The 17,957-nt window shown below is 43.7% G+C and overlaps 1 protein-coding gene across 1 annotated transcript in view; it reads right to left on the bottom strand.

The window, feature by feature from the left end:
• The window catches only part of LOC309415994 (amine oxidase [flavin-containing] B-like), a gene marked incomplete at its 3' end in the record, with an annotated part of 51,721 nt that extends 42,325 nt beyond the window's left edge, over positions 1 to 9,396 (bottom strand). The window contains exon 1 of the mRNA XM_082013732.1: positions 8,920 to 9,396. Coding sequence (XP_081869858.1) covers positions 8,920 to 8,965 — 46 coding nt within the window. The 5' untranslated portion in view covers positions 8,966 to 9,396. The remainder of the gene's footprint in view (positions 1 to 8,919) is intronic.
• Between the last annotated feature and the right edge of the window lie 8,561 nt (positions 9,397 to 17,957).

Here is a 17,957-nt window from a genome sequence, read left to right as displayed (position 1 = left end):
CAGGCAGGAGAAAGTTTGAGCCAAACAGCTCATAAAAACATCAGTGTTATGAAAGAAAAAAATGCTACCATTAGATTTGTACCATTCTGATACAATGCACGGGGTGGGGGGGGGAAAGATGAAGGAAGCAGAGAGGAAAAGAGAAGTATCTAAGGTGTAAAATAAAAGAATTTGCACTCTTTCGTCATTTGTGCCCACTATTTAGCATAACTCACTGAGCCTCTGGACAAGCTAGCCTCATAAAAAATTTGGGTTTTGGAACAGAAGATGTGTCTTGCTCCAAGATTTAATGCATTCAAACACAGATCTATCACTCAAGCAAACAGGATGCAAGTTTATAAGCAAGCTATCCAGGTAATCATGATGCATAGTATGAACTGGCTGTTTGATCAGCTGTTGCCACGTGCAGTCAAGCGAACAGACTGCATTCAATGTTTTATATATGAATTATACCATCAATTTAAAGACCAGCTGGCTGGGAGGCAGGAGGCTACAAAGGCATTTTTCCTCCCCACCACCCTCACTCCCAGTTGAGTTATACAGTGGAAACTGGAAAACGTGAAGTAGTTGAAAAGTACAAATATTTGTAAGATGAACAGGTTTCAAATTAATTAAAACTTCATGGAATTCTTTAATGACCTGAAACATGAAGTGCCTAACAGTGGTCATCACCATAACCTAAACCTTGCAATTGCAAGGTGTCAGCAGCTCTAATGAACCACAGCCAGACTCCTCAGTGTTAAGCCAGTGTTAAAAATTAGTGCATCTGACATATTTTGCTATATACACCAGTTACCAGAAGTAGCCTGTGAGGTCTCCAACTTTCTAGACTGGACTACCTGTTCTTCTGGGGATAGTCTGCACTTTGGTGTTCCCCCATTCTGTCCCCTGCCCTCCCTTCTTCTACACAAACACACACAGACCCCCTACAAAAGTCCTGACGCCTGTCATTTCCTTGAGCATTTTCCTTCTCTCCATCCATAGATGCTGCTGCTCCTGATGCCATCGAGAGCCCATCCCTCCTTACACTAAGTCCATGCAGCTGAGTCCTGTGGGGCTGTGGGTGGCATGGGGACAAGCAGCCCTACATACTTGCTAGTGAGGTGGGAACATCTGTCTGGCAATGGGGGCAGTACGAAGAAGGACGGGGAGAGAAGAGATGGGAAAGAAGAAACGGATGGGTTGAATTCCCTTGGGCAGCTTTGTCCCTGAAAATATTTCACTCTTTCTCCTTGGAAGCCTGCTCTTCCCATAACTAACATCACTGTCTCTTGACTAAGTCAATGCAACTCCACTGTGGCTTGACAGGCACTTTGCAGCATCTCCTTTTTTGCTAACTTATCCAGAACTCAGGGTCTCCACAACGGAGATATTGATGGCCTTTCCTCTTTCTGTTTGCTTACAGCACTCCAGCCCCAAATACTGGTCATAACTCTTAGTGGAGCAAATACAGTTTCTAAGAGACTGCACACTGACATTAAGTTAAATGTTAAGTTAAACAAGTTGTAAGCAAGCTGTTTGAACAGAAGACTGACAGGACAGAAAAGGTTATGCAAAATACAAGTGCATGGGTGGGTTACTTAAAAGAATACTAGATATCCATGGCTTAAATACCAACGTGCTCTAGTGCACTCTCATTGACCACAGAAATGAGAAAAACCAAAAACTTTAAACAAGGATCATACAGTATCACAAAATCGTAAGCCTTAGACACAAATCAGCCCATAAGGAAATAAAGCTAGCCAATTAGATGAATGATCACATTTTGACAAACCATCTCACAAGGCAGCAAGGACCTTAATATCTGACATAACTTTACAAGCATTAAATAGGTTATGAGCCCAGAAGTAAAATCGTGTTAAGTTCAAAAATTGCTATATAAAAATTAAGTGATTGAAACTGGAATGAGATGAATGGAATTTCCTCAAGAAATTGAAGCCTGATTGAAGCTCTGGAGTCCTCAGCACAGGAAAGACATGGACCTGTTGGAGCAGGTTCAAGAGGAGGAGGGCCACAAAAATGATCAGAGGGGTGGAACACCTCTCCTGTAGGGACAGGCTGAGAGATTTGGGTTGTCCAGACTAGAGAAGAGAAGGCTCCAGGGAGACCTTCTTGCAGCCTTTCAGTACTTCAAGGGGGCCTATAAGAAAGATGGGGGCAGACTTTTTAGCAGAGCCTGTAGCGACAGGACAAGGGGTAACGGTTTTAAGCTAGAAGATGGTAGATTTAGACTAGATATAAGGAAGAAATTTTTCACCATGAGGGTGGTGAAACACTGGCACAGGTTGCCCAGAGGGGTGGTAGATGCCCCATCCCTGGCAACATTCAAGGTCAGGTTGGATGGGGCTCTGAGCAAACAGATCTGGTTGAAGATGTCCCTGCTCATTGCAGAGGGGTTGGACTAGATGGCCTTAAAGTGTCCCTTCCAACCCAGACTATTCTATGACTCTATGATTCTGTGAATGATGACTGATTTGAGTAACATAACTGAGAGCTTTGTAAGTGCATCAAGACACATTCTCTGTAAAGGAAAACCAAAGGTATGTCTTCAGTCCACTATGGCATTGCTCAGCAAACTTTTATAACCATAGTAAACTTCACTATTGTATCAGTGCACTCTGTAAAGTAGCTGCTACAGAACTGAGACAAAACACAAAGGCAAGCGACTCCTGTTCTGGGAAGGGGCAGTGAGACAATATAGCTTTTTATCTTCAAATAAAAGAACTACTTAACTACAGTTGTCTGCTGTGCTATAGAGAAGGAAATGGTGCCAGTAGGAAACATGCCAAAATCACCCAGATTGCTTACATACAGAATAGTAGCTTCTGAAGAAGAAAAGCCTTCTCAGTTGACTAAGTTATGCATAAGACCTAATTCATTGTCATTAGCTGCTGTGCAAGATATGTAAATATAGAGCAAATTCTCTGCTGGTTTATGATGCTACAAGGAGCGCTAGAAGTTTCCCTCTGAGACTATGAACGCTGTGTAAGCCCACAGTGCCCAGGCTGCCTACTTTGGCAGTACAAGCATGCCTGCTTAGCTTTTTGCCACACTTCACCTTTTGATAAGACTACCTCCACTCGCCAGTTACCCTTAAGTCCTCGCATACCCCTGAGATCATGTTAGACAGCCTGAACACTCCCAAGATGGAGCCAGAGCGGTGGGCTGCTCCTCAGAGCCTCTGGGACTGCAGATACCAGCGGCTGATGCAGACGTGTATCACTGTGGTGACTGACATTTTGCTATTTGCCGGAGGCTCACACGATGGTCAGTCACTACGGGGCAGGGAAGCACGCTGAATCGCTTGTCTTCAAAACTACTTCTATCCTTGATGGTGCCAAGGAGTGAAATGAGCAAATCAAAATTCACAAGTACACAGAATGTGATCTTTTGGCAATCTCTTGATGCTAGAAGAAATTAAATAAAGAAAAAAAAGTAGGCAAGGAGACGACATAGAGGATGGAGACAGAGGATGCACATCTGTGGTCAGGATGACCAAGTAAATTATTTTTAACTGTGTCTTCATGGAAGAAGAGCACAAAACTGAAATGCTTACTCTTTCAATGCTACTACCTTTGATATCCAAAACTAAAAGTACCCCAAGACAGCAAGTCTGCAGTGTCTACATCAGCCACTAGTGAAGAGCAGCAGAAGACCCACAGAGTAAAACAGTTGTACCCTACATACCCAGTATCCATACTATATGCATGAGAGGGCCTTTATTTCACACTACCTCTTTTATGATCCTACAGGTCGAACACCCCATTAGGGGCTGAAGCCCAAAAGGTGAGCTCCTAGAGCCTGTCCTCCCACTCGGTCTTGTGCAAAAAGTAATCCAATGCATATGCTCTGTGCTGCTCTGTGGTGCACACCGTAGAGCAATAAGTAGGGTCAATCAGGACATTTGCTCAAGGTACGCACTTGATCCAAACCAATACACTCGTGCAGATGAATACTCACCATCACCTGCAACATGATTAGGTTCTAGTGGAGTGCTAGACTAGACTGACAAATGTAATGAACTAAAAGCACCACGACAGGTGGTTGTCCAAGTAACCAATGCACTGAACTTTCTTACAATGAACTTTCAGCCTCTCCTGTGTCTAATCTTGTTTGTCAAAAAAATACGCAATTCAGCAGTACTGATAGGAAAATCCTGTGGACTTTGCAGTTTGTAAGCCTAACATCAGCTGTTACACACAAACTTGGATTCTCCACCAGTTATTTCCATAATAGCTACCCAGGAATCCCTTGCCCAAAGTTTTGCCATCCTAACTTACCTTCTTTTGCCCCTTCCAGAGTGGTTTTCACATTTTGCTGAACAGACTGAATGAATTTTCCCTAATACCACCCTTTCATAGTGGTTAAATAAGCTTATTTCCTTAATGATGCATCACACTGAGCCTTGGGAGACGAGATGGCTCCTGCAAGTAGATTGGAAAGCTTCTTATTAAATCAACTTTCAGACCAATTAGGAGGTATCAGTCAATGAATTACAAGGGCTGTCCCTGCTGCCTAGGCTACCAAACTATTTCACAACATTACGCAACTGCTTTCTGTCCTGTTTACTGTGTATTGCCAGTTTTTTTTGTGAAAAATCTAGAAGTCAAATGGCAGGCTCCACCTAACTGCCTCATACTCCTTTGCAGTAGTCACGAGAGTAGTTGAGTACGAAAGGAAGAACCCCCTGATGGCAAATACAGAGACGGACAACTGAAAACGTGAACGAAAAGCTTCATCATTGTCAACTGAGCGGGAAAGGATCCGGTTTCCCTTTGCCCCAGTGCATCCCAGAGAGGGCGGTATCCCTCGGAGAGGGTCACAGTCCTCCCACGGATGGATCCGTTCCACTTCATCATGCAATGCTATTTCATCTGTGCCTGCATCTTGTTTTGGTCTGGCACTTTTTCCTCTCCAAACGGGCACCGAGTATAGGACTGCTAGACTAGTAATGTTCTCCAAAAATAGCATCTCATTTGGCAAACTATCTTTTCAAAGGAAGAGTATTACGATACTACCAGAGAGCAAAGAGAAACAAGTAACCAGTGGAGGTTATGCATGTCGTATATACTTTTCTTATAACATGTCCCAGTTTCGTTTTCAAAAAGAATTTTGCCCTCTGCTTCACTGTATTTTAGAACAGATTGAACATCTACAGATAATATCCCCCAAAACACCTGATCTGTTTTTGATTTTTTGGGGGTTTTGTTTTTAAGTAATTTGAAACTTGCTCACAGATGCAGTGAGAGCTACTGTAATTATACAGTGTATTAGATTGTCATATAAATACAAAGCAAGGCTTAAGAAGAAGAGTACAGAGCACAGTGGTATCTCAGTAACACAAGAATAGGTATCTAAATATTTTAAAAACCTAATGTTTCAACAAAAATATTTTATCTTACAGTAAGTTTTGGTTCTAAACTTACAGGAACATAATAGATCACTTGTGAACAGGAAAACACTAAGCATACTTCAAATAACATTCACCATAATTAAGAAAAGGCTTCACCTTTCAGGGGAAAAAAAAATAATCACTTAATCTCATTTTGATTGTAAAATCTGTGCACCAGAAATATAAGAGAAGCATTTTCTTAAGTAGGATGGGCATAACATTAGGATAAACTTTGACAACTTCTTTGAAAACAAAGAAAGGAAAGAGGTCCCCGTGGCAAAAGCAGAGACAGGAAGGCACTTTTGAAAACATGTGGAGGAAGTTTTTAAATGAAACCTCTGAACAGATTCCAATATTTGATTTTAAGAAATTTTCTGTCATCGGTGTTTCAATTAAGAAGATAAGCAAGTTTGATGACACAACCTCATAGTTTTCTCATAGTTGTTTTCATCCTCATGCTTAAGGAGCCCTTCAAAGAAAAAGAGACAGCTCTGAGCAAACAGAAGAACCTGTCAGGATACAAGTTCCAGCTCTATGAGGACCTTTTATATTTCTGATCTCAATATTCTTTAGCACCAAGCATACTACACACAGTGTGTGGCTAAGCATTTTCATACATGCATTTTTACATTGGGAAATTGTATTTTAAAATATTCCTTTTTAATCTATACCATTCAGAAAAATTTCAAAGACTTCAGCAGAAGTTTTACCCATAGAACAGAATCTACTCCTTAGTAAATCCTCTTGTTCCTCAAAGGTCTTCACTGTCATGAACCATACTGAGTTCATCTGAAATCTTCAGAGAAACCACAGACCTTTTTTAGACTTAAAAGAAATTATTGACAACTAATTTTTTAATAGATTTTCATTACATAACAATCAAAATAGCCAGTTCTTTAGTTTTATTCTTTGCTTTTCAACAAACTTGCAATAAAAGACAGCAAAGGAAGGAAGTGGTATCTTCAGATAAAACATCAGCCCCTTCAGAGGAGAACAGTGACTGCCAGGGCTGTGAAGGCCTCTGCACTGCTATTCCTTTACCAAGTTTTTTTACTCTTTAAACTTTAGACCCTACTAATTAAATCTGGATAAAAAGATAGGCAGAACTGCTGCCAAAGACGGCTGGAGCACTGCAAAGGGACAGCTAGCATTAAGCTAAATAAATAAATAGAAAAGAGATAGTTGAGTGGCACCTCTGCAACACGTTTGTTCGCATCCTTACATCGGCACAGCAACTCTTCATTTCTTCTGTGGTTACCTGCTTTGCTTAGGGCTGTAGCAGCTGCTACTCAAGCACAATTGAACGTTAGGACAGCTTTCCGCTTTCTTAAAGCTGTGCACCGATACCTTCCTCACCAACAGGCAGTAACCGTAGAGTCTCAGTCGGCTGCACCTCAAAAACAGTGACTTCCTGAAGGAACGCACATCAAATCTGGAGGAATAACAAACCTGGACTCCAAGGAGAGACCCATTTTAAAAGTCATATACTTCATCCTCCAGTGGACAGATCTCCGATACAGTCTGGCACATCAGCAGGAGTTTTTAATCAGAGCAAGGAGGTATAAAACCGCAGCTTCATCACCTGGCTGCAAGGTCAATGTTTTAGAGAGGCGTGTAGGGCAGAAGACAGAGGTGAATCGGGAGTGGTGCACAGCAGCTAAAGGAAAGTAACTCAAGAGACATGCTTAGTCATTAGTAATTTTTGTGCATGTATGTTTTTCCAGACTCTGTTTGCGGACAGGAGAAGAGTTGTTACAGCATGAAACCAGAGTGCTTTGGTGTAAAAAGAAGTAAATAAAAAACTGGTTCGTTCCTTACACCCCTCACCACTTGCTGCTGTCTGCAGGTAGCAAAAAGCAAAGTACACCATTTAATAGAGCATAGCACTGCTGCTCTGTTCCAACTGCTCTTTCAGAAAAACATACGTGGGCTGTGCAGGCCTGCCATGAAAATATTCCCATGGCAACTGTGAAAAACAAGGGCATATTAAAAGCTGTTACACTAACTCTTTCACTCCAATTCACTTAATAGAGGGAACTTGTAGCACTACTATTGTGCAAAAACATGGCACTGGAAATGTTTTTGTGTCAAAGGCATGAAGAGACAGTTACCACTTGTTAATTTTCCTGTAATCGACTTCCACTGTGAAACACTGTGTAAGTTTAAAATTAGCCATAACACTGTATTCAGAATCAGCTGTGCTTTATAGAGAAGCAATGGTTAATTTTTGCTAATTGAATAAACATACTTGAAATGTTCAATAACTATTCAGCGGTTTGTTATCAGAGAATCGTTCTTAGGAAATAATGTCAATGATTTTGTTCACTGCATTTTATATATCGTTCAAATTGCACGCTGTACACCTTAATATAATGATTAAACAGACATCTAGAATTAAATATAAATGAATAGTGGAAATTAAAAGCCATGTAAAACAAGGATGAACGAAATCATGTTTTGTAGCACATCTTGAGTAATTTCTTTGCAGTTTGGCAAGAGCTACTACTTGGATCTGTGGATGTACGCATACTCATTATGCACTGAGATTAACATACAGCACAGGAGCTATCACACTGCACACCTCCCAGTGCTAACAGGCCAAAAAGCAACTGTTTGATATGTCAGAAGCACAGAAAAAAAATTCTACTGCACATACACAATTTATTTGGCATGCGTATCTAGGAACAAAACACATAAGAGAGAGATTCACTCTGGGCAGGCACAGAGGTCTTCTAGCCAGGATTAGGTTAAAAACAGCAGATGGCCACTCACTTCAAGAAGGTTTCCAGGCCTGCTGTTCATTTCTGATGGAGTGCTCATGCTCCCAAATCTGCATCTGTGCTGAATGAGAAACTAGAAACTTACTAAACGGTCCAGCTGATTTCAGGCATTTTTCCTTTATGCTTCTACGTGCTCTAAACAGAAGGCACCCCAAGATTTAAATTAGCTATGCGTGACTGAGGGCCTCTGCATTACACCCCTGGACTCAGTGCAGAGGGTAGCCTCGCCTGCCCAAAACTTCCAGAGGCTCCAGTAAGAATTACACAGGTTGAGGGGGTGCCAGCGCTGGACAGTGGAAGAACCCGGGGGGGTGGAAAAAAAACCATAAAAAAAAATTAAATGCTAAAATGACAAATGCTAAAATGTGAAATGACAAATGCTAAAATACTGCCTGCACCATGTGTCTTTTCCAACCTTAATGACTCTGTGTGGCATTCAGCCTGAATAACGGGGACTCAGCCAGCCTCACCGAGCTGCTGGGGATGGCTCGCACCTCGGGCTTCCCGGAGCAGACCCGCTCAGGCCGAGGCGGAGGCGAGCACCGGCGCAGCCGCTCCCCCGCCACCGCCCCCGCCGCCTCCCCCCAGTCCTGCGGGCCAGCGGCTATGCGGGGCGCTGGGCGACGGCGCCGGAGCAGGCTGCGCCCCGGGGGCCACCACCCTGCCCGGCGAGCGGCCGGCCGGCTGGCCGGGCTCGGCGCCTCAGAGGCTGACAGGATACCCCCCGCCCCGGGCCGCCGGACCCACCTGAGATGCCGCCCCCGACCACGACCACATCGTATCTCTCCGCCATGGCGCTGCCCCGCACCGGCCACCTGCTCCCTCCCGCGGCGGCTCCGGCCCGGCTCTGGCGTCCCCCGGGCGGGCCCCGCCCCGCCCCGCTCCGCCCCGCCCCGCCGATGGGCACCGCCTCCCGCTACCCGGTGCGAGGCCCGAGGGCTGGCGGCGACGCGCCCCGCCGCGCTCCCGCGGCTGTGCTGGGGCCTGCCCGGTGAGGGGGCCCGCCTCGTGGGGCGGCAGGCCCGCCCCGGGGTGACGAACAGGGCTCCTGCTGAGGGTCCACTGACCCTCCAGATGATGGCTGGCCTCTCGCATCGGCCCTGCCCAGCCACAGCCGGAGCCGTGAGTGTTGGGTGTTTTCTCTCCTACCTCCCAGAGGGTTTGGGGAGAGCGTGCCCTTGGTTGTGGAGCGCAGCCCCCAAGGCACAGCAGCTGTGGGCTCGCAGCCCTCCGCTCTCCATAGGCCATGGAGATGTTGGAGTCTACTTCTGCACTCTCTGCAGCCACCCTGGGGCCACCAGCGGGGACCTGTGGCCACCAAGGCTGGCGGTATGGACTCTGGAGGACCAGCTAGTGCTTTCCTTGAGAACGCCTTAAAATGGGCAGCGCCGGGTACCAACGACAGTTTGTGCTGTGCAACAGTGGCATGCATCAACGCTCCTCCAGACCAGCCTCCACACTGAGAGTACTCTGCTGAGACCCCCAAGAGGGTCACTTGCAGGGAGAAGGACAGGCTCATCCAGAAGCAAGAGTGTCATCAAATTCAACTGGAGCCTTTCGGCTGGTCCCCTACACACACGAACAGGGTTTTCCATCGCTTGTGTTTCTACTTTACCATGAGCGTGGCCCCAGGAGAACTGGCTTTGGGGATAGTTGAAGCATGCAAATATGTTTCGTCAGGTGTATCTGTAAAGATCACATCCAGCAGTCCTGTCAGTCATACCCGACCTTCCATGCTCAGCGGGCTCAAGGCTCCAAGTACCAAGAAGGTACTCAGCACCAAGAGTCCTCTGAGCCAAAGATACTTGTTCAGTCTGTGTCATTCTCCATTTCCTGGAGCCGTATATCAGAAGAAACAGGCCATGAGAGTCTGGGCAGGGTTCCCTGCCCCTCTTCCATAGCTCCTCAAGCGATAGTTTATGGTGTACAGAGGCAGGGGCACCTGTGATGGAAGTCACAATTATTGACTACAGTAGGTACAGTCCTGCCTTTTTAGGGAGAATGGGAGGGAAGAAAATGTAGGTGTCGGGAAGCAGAATAAAAATAGGTCTAGATCAACTGTCTGCAAAGCTAATAATCATTCATGGACCCATCCTCTCTTTCACTGCTGGGAGCAGTTCCTGCTCTGTGCTGTTCCCTGTGTCCTGCCCAGGCACTGTGTGCCACTGTGCTAGGTGGCCCGGGCCAAACAGCGCCAGGAGGTGTGCTAACGGACAGTAAGGTCATCACAGGGCACTGCCTGAGCATGTGTCCTGGGCATGCTTGGTTTGCTAGAAGACCTGTACCCTGTATCTCGCGCACGGTGGATGACACTGTTTGTGGGCACTAAGTTTAATGTCCAGTGCTAAGGCTCTAGCATCTTCATGATACTCCAGGATGAACTACCCTTCATCTTAAAAGTATACTGTCTAATAAGCGTTCTCTGTTCCCTTATATTTTTTGTAAGACTTACAGAATGGTCTAGGTTGGAAGGGACCTTTGAAGATCATTTAGCCCAACTACCCCTGCCATGGGCAGGGACACCTTTCACTAGATCATGTTGCTCAGAGCCCCATCCAATCTGGCCTTGAACACTTCCAGCGATGGGGCACCCACAACTTCTCTGGGCAACCTGTTCCAGTGTCTCACCACCCTTATAATAAAACATTTCTTCCATTAAAATAAAATTCCATATGCTTCCACCTCACTTTCCTCCTCAGCTCTGCTTCATCTCTCATGCCCTAAAGATGTGCTCTCCATACTTCTCCTGCCCTTTTTTTAATTCCTTTTCCAGCCCTTTTCACCAGGATACCTCCTCTCCTTGTATCTTACACAGTATTTGTCCAAGCTGTGTGCCAACTGACAGATAAAGTCCAGCCTTTAGGATGAAGAACCTGAAGAACTAGTGAACTAAACCCCATGATTTCAGCATAAGGGGAACTTTGGGTTAAAGGAAAGATTAAATTAAATTAAAAAAACAAACAAAAACCAAAAACCTAGAGAAAGAGTAAATACCTATCACAGTTCTCAATATCTGAAGTATGACATTTTCATTTGATTTACCTGATATCTTTATTACTTTGTGACTATTAGATTAATAATTGCAGCAGTGGTTACCCATAAAACACATGCAGCACTTATTGTTTGGGAATGCGATTCCTCTATGATCATGAGTATTTTCTGTTCTGACTGGGAGGAGGCATGCCAGAGGGGCAAGGGATATCAGAGTGCTAGGGATTGAGCCGTCGTCTGGAGGACCAGGTCACCTCTTGGAATGTACAAGGAAATTCATTACAAGGCAAGGGACATGTGGTACTGTTTCTTTATACGCTTAGCAGAATGCTACATTTATATTTCTGAAGTTCAGGCTGGTTGCTGGCAAAAGGAGAGATCAGGGTAGATAAGGGGAGAAGAAAAAGGAGTAAACGAGGAAGAGGAGAGGGCAGTGGCCCTAATTTATTTGTCTTTTGTCTGTGCACTTTTTTTTCATTCACTTTTAATTTTCTGAATGTGAGAAATCAACCAATATACTTCAGAACTTGAACTGGAGTTCTTTCTGAGGATGCTAGTCCTAAGAAGTAGTTAGCTAGTACATATATTCCTTTTGATGGGGTCAGCAGTAAGCTGCATTACCATACCTAATATGTTTAACATCTAGGATATTTTATTGTATATGAGATTTGGGTCTCATTTCATCACTGTAGTTATGAATATCGTAACTGTGGTTAGGTACTGTATCTGGAACTGCACTTCCAGATAATTTTAGACATTTGATTCTATTTCGTGCTGGTGAAGTCTGCTTTGATCAAACTTATCTTTTGCGTAAAAAAATTATGAAAATTTGTGAAAAAAATTTATTGCCTGTTACCCCGTTTTTCTCTATCGCTCTCATTCCTTATCTGAGTTCTGTTCTCTAGATCTTTGCCTAGCTGCTTGCTTGCCCTTTTTGTGTACTTTTAGATGTGATATCTTCCTTGTGAAGGCCATATATGTATCAACTTCTTACTAAAGAAAGCAGTCTAATGAGGCCATCTACGTTTTTACTTTTATTATTGCATTTCTACCTAGAAGATATGTGAAGACAAGAACCTTTGCCTCATTAAAGTGTCATAAATATCTGAGTGATACCTGCCCTGCCTGAAGGAAGCAATGCTACATGGCTGATCATTTACAGGGTGAAATTCCTTATCTTTGAAAGAAGTGGCTAATGGAGAAGAGAGAAAGAGGTGTCTCCAAAGAACCTGAATAAAAAGTTACTGGGAGACTGATGAGACTGAATTGATAGAAGATGCCATTTTTTATTTTCTGCTCAGAAATACATATTCTTACTCTGATTAAAAGAATCTGATTCAAGGATGGTTAAATCAAACTCCACGACCTCTTCATACTGAGACACACACAATTATCAAATGGCTGTCAGAAATAATAGTTGTAGAGATTATTTCAAACCCCATATGAAACACTGAAAGGTAGGGAAGGCTATTTCAAAAGCAGAAGTGGGTAATTTTATTTGGGCTGTTGCAAGGGTAGCTGTGGTTACATCTATGTACTTGTCCTGGTTTCAGCCAGGGTAGAGTTACTTTTCTTCACAGAGGCTGGTGTGAGGCTATGTTTTGGATTTGGGATGAGAAAATGTTGATAAGGTGCTGATGTTTTGGGTTGTTGCTGAGCAGTCAAGGACAGTCCAGCTTCTCGTGCTGGGCTGCCAGCGAGCAGCCTGGGGGTGCACGGGGAGCTGGGAGGGGACACAGCCAGGAGAGGTGACCCAGGCTGGCCAAAGGGATATTCCATACCATATAACATCATGCTCGGTATATAAAGCTGGGACGAAGAAGGAGGAAGGGGTGGAGGGACGTTCAGAGTGATGGCGTCTGTCTTCCCAAGAAACCATTATGCGTGATGGAGCCCTGCTTCCCTGGAGATGGCTGAACCCCTGCCTGCCCATGGGGAGCAGTGAATGAATTCCTTGTTCTGCTCTGCTTGTGTGCGTGGCTTTTGCTTTACCTGTTAAACTGTCTTTATCTCAAACCATGACTTTCATCACTTTTACTCTTCTGATTCTCTCCCCCGTCCCACCGTGGGGGAGTGAGTGAGTGGCTGCGTGGGGCTTAGTTGCCGGCTGGGGCTAAACCATGACAGTACTTAATTCCAAGTGCCACAGATTCCCAGTGTGCACAATATATAACACTTATTCCTGGAATTCCTCTGGTACCTATCTTCCTCCTGTGGCTCTAAGGAACAATTTTTTTTTTTTTTAATGTGTTTTGAAACAGAGGGCTGTATCGCCTGCAATTGAGGGTACATGGTGCATGCCCTGGAGGCACGTGCACGTGAAGGTCCATGGGAGTGTTTGAGAGCACGAAGCCCTCAAAGGGCTTCTGTTGAGATGCAACAGAGCAAACATCTGTGTCATTAAGTCTACTTTTCTATCATCATGGACACATTATACAATCCTTCTAATGAATAAATCTAGCTCTGTCTAGAGCAAGCAAACCTCTCCCAAAGCAAAGTCGGTAGTTTTCCTGTCCTCTCTCTCAAAATAAGTCTGTTTCAAAGGTTGATCTTTTTCATCTTAGTAGCTTCTGCTTCCAAAATGTTTATACCATGATGCATTTAAACAGATACCATGTTCCTTTTTCTGCTTTTCTGTTTGCAGTGTTGATGCTTGTCAAGCACTTTAGTATCCTCACACACTGTGATACACATTTGCTGATCCTAAACAATCCTAAACTATCCTTTTATACACCTGTCTCAGTCCAAAAGTATGTCTTTTCAACAGGTATGACCAAAGTGGTCCTAATAAAGGACATAATCCTAATAAAGCCTCTTCAATGGCATAAAGATTTTTTTTTGTTTGGAACCTTCTCTTCTAATTATATTAGGATTTTGTCTCTTTTTTATTGGCCTCATTTCTTCTTTCATCCCATGTGGTTCTAACTAATTAAACAGATAAAGAGCCTTCTGCCTTTATGGTGCATTATCCTTTGAATGCATAATGTTAAAAGCAAAGCAAACTTTCTGAGACAACAGAGCAACTGAGTGCCTCCACATTTTCTCACCTTGGAAGAGAACTCATCTGAGATGAAGTCTATTGTTTTCATAAATTTTGTTAGGCACTTAAACACTGTGACAATGTGGTGACATAAATAGCTATAGTGTCTGGTAGATGATGTACTGACAGCCTTGGACTAAATTTTGAGAAATTAGTGGGAAGTAGATGAAGTAGGGGTCAAAGCCAAAGATCTCCAAATTTACGAAGACTAAGAGGTAGAATTTAGGCACGTGATTCATGACTCTCTGGTCAGTGGCTGGTAAAAACACAGTGCGGCATTTTAAATTACACATCCTCTCAGCTTCTGCTCCTTAAAAAGCAGTGCATTTAATAAGCCAGCTTTTTGTTTGTTACGCGTTACAGTCTCTCTTCATCGTATTCAATGGGAAAGTCTCTGCTTCAGGACAAGCCAGTTTTCACTTCTGAAATTTCCTGCTGGCAGGTAATACATGTTGACATCACCTTTAATCAAGGCATCGGAATGGATTCCTCTGTTACCCACAAGCTATATTAGCACCTACATCGCTAGGGTGCTTCAGCAACAGCGATATGATCTGAGCCAGGAATTCTTCTAAATTCCTGGGTCTGGATCCAAACTCCCACTGCACCAGGTCCACAGCAGTGAGCTCTGGGCATTAGTCCTGCCTCCCATCATCCAGCCACTGCCACCATCCCCTACCATACAGGGAGGAAGCCCGGGCACACAGGCTAGGTGGACATCATGGCACATGACAGTGTGTCCCAGATCTTCATAATTGGGGTCACGGCACAAGGACCTGACAGGTTTTAGGCTGTTTGATGGTCAGAGGTTCAGACTCAGGAGCACAGGTAAGCCTAGATACAACCTTAGGACATTGCCATCACATACAGAGAAACTGCTAAGGCAAAGATGACAAAAAGCTTGGCTGTGAAGAGCAAGATTGTGTCTTCCATCAGCCACGAGCACACATTGAGACCTTGTTGCTTTCAGGCACCTAGTGAATTTGGTGCATGTAGTACCTTACTGTTTTGTGGTGGAGAAACCCTTGAAGGTAGGGAGAACATGGCTTGCTACCTCTCTAGTCTGCAACCAAGTCATGCTGTTCTTCTGGTTAGTACCTTCATGTCTGCTGAATACTGATGTTACAGAAGACAGGCAGATTTAAATACATTTTTAAACATATATTTTACATAATTTCAAATTTCTCTAACGCAATCAGTGCAGAAATTGTGAAAGCACATGTCAGTGATTTTGAAATACTGTACAATTAAATGAGCATAAGCTCCATGCCAGGCTTTCCAATGAAGGAAAACTGCTGCAAGGAGTCTCAGGAGTTTGTCTAGTCCATTCCTTCGCCCTACAGCAGCATCAGCCATGACAGAAATGTATCTTGATTAGCAGCAACTGTTAACTCGAGAGGCTAAACATTAATAGCCAAGGTTTTTAAGCCAACATACAACAGTCTGACATTAATCTAGAGCTAATAAGCAAAAATTGAATATTCTATCAGTCAGATTCCATTCAAAGTAGGACTGATCATTAAATATAAAAGCTACAAGATTAAGCCTATTAGTAAAAGCAATGAGTGAATGTAAACACATTACTCCTGAGCACACAGAGCCATTGGTGCAAGAACAATGGGTGGGAGGTGGGACAAGTTTTCTCCTGAGAAGCCTGGCTCTCTCCAAGGACACTTAACTAATTGATTTAGACTAGATAAACTTTCAGATGATTAGAACTAGTGAACTAAGTTCCACTCCATTTATGTACCTAGGGAGCAAAGAGCTACTCATAGAGTTCTTCAGTGAAGGTGGCAGAAGTGCTAATACTTCTAACCTAGAAGAAAAAGAGAATCACAGAATCACAGACTGGTAGGGGTTGGAAGGGACCTCTGAAGATCATCTGATCCAACTCCCCTGCCAAGGCAGGATCACCTAGGGCAGGTTGCACAGGAACATGTCCAGTCGGGTTTTGAAGGTCTCCAGAGAAGGAGACTCCACAACCTCTCTGGGCAGCCTGTTCCAGTGCTCCGTCACCCTCCCAGTAAAGAAGTTTTTCCTCTTGTTGAGATGGAACTTCCTGTGCTGCAGTTTGTGCCCATTGCCCCTCGTCCTGTCACCGGGCACTACTGAAAAGAGACTGGCTCCATCCTCCTGACAGCCACCCTTCAGATATTTGTAGACATTGATGAGGTCGCCTCTCAGCCTTCTCTTCTCCAGACTAAACAGCCCCAGGGCTCTCAGCCTTTCCTGATACCTCAATCATCCCTCCATTGGTCTCGCTCCAAAAGTTCCCTGTCTCTCTTGAACTGGGGAGCCCAGAACTGGACACAATACTCCAGATGAGGTCTCCAGATGAGAAACTAATACAGATCTTCCCTGAAAATTTATCACTCAGATTATTTTGTACAGACCATAGGATCTTGCCTTTGCTCCTGAGAAGCAGCAGCAGGTTGTGACTTCAAGATGAGTTGGTTCCTTGCTCTTCTGTGAAGGCTAGGACTACCTCTGCAAAGGCCTGTGTTGTCCTGCTCATCCTCTGTGCCGTTCATTAGTGCCCCTCCGTGCCCTGAAGCAAAGCTGATACAGCTTCCTGAATGGGTGCGGAGAACCCCTTTACATAAGAAGACTGGGGCCTTGCTAATTGTTAACCTCATAGCACAGATTTTAAGCACCCGCAGACACAAACAGCATTAGCTTGTATGCTGGACCAGAATCAAGTTTTTCTCTTATAATTGTTCTTTGCACTCTGTGTTTTCTAAACATTCAAAATCTTGGCATTGCAAAGTGCTGAGTTTAATCCAAATCTTTCTGTACTAAATCCTCTGGGGTCAGGACTTGATCCTGTTCTTTGAGGATTGGGGTAAATTTTCCATACTCATGTTATTTTTCCTTCCTATTGTATACACAGTTTTCATTCTTTTCAGGCCTAAACTTTCTCCAAAATCCTTAATTACTCTATAAATTTCCAAGTCCAGCTCCTCATCATCTTTTCTTTGTATACTTCCTTTAACTTTCCATAAAAGACAAACCTCCTCCAGAGAATTAAAAAAATACATATGCATCCACTTACTAGATGTACAATAGTTAAAACCCCATAGAATCTCAGTCTAACAATAAGCAGGGCTTTTCATATTGTCTTCATGGTATTTTTTGTTTCCCTAAGTATTTAGGTCCGTCTTCACTTATTGTCTTCCATTTTATAGCTTGCTTCTTTCGAAATGCTTGGTTATTTTAAAAAGCCTAGCTTGCAAAGGTGTTTTTTTTATATTAGCACTTCTCTACAGTGCAGCTAGGATCAGTCATAAGTCTCTTTGTTTTCTGCAAAATGAGCCTGCTGCATTCACTTTATGTATACAGATCTACAGAAGCCTATCTTCTAGTTTCAAAGAAATAAAAATATTTTGAGTTTAGATACATCAGAATTTTAACTGCTGTCACATACAGACACTGAAAAATACTTTCAGATAAAAATATTATTTGATCTCCTCTCACATTTCTCATGAGCAGTATTTTGGTTTCATGAGGTAGCCAGCATGCAGTTATTGTTACTGTGGGTTATGTTTCACAAAAGGTAGATTTTAGAGGTGGTCAGTACTAGAAAGGATATTTTAAAATGTTGGTACTTCACAGAGATGAGCAACCAGCTGGACAGCACCAGGGGACCTTGTCTCTGCCCCATTCCTCAGCTCAAGGAGATCTAGTTTCTTGTTGCTGGTGACTGCATGGAATGGAATTGTCAGGGCTGAGAGCAACTTTAACTAATTTACCTAAG

Source organism: Phaethon aethereus (genome assembly GCF_964289735.1).
Source record: "Phaethon aethereus genome assembly, chromosome: 1".
NCBI classification, from domain to species: Eukaryota; Metazoa; Chordata; class Aves; order Phaethontiformes; family Phaethontidae; genus Phaethon; species Phaethon aethereus.
Note: the sequence above shows the minus strand (reverse complement) of the source record. Positions and strands in the feature narration are given on the sequence as shown.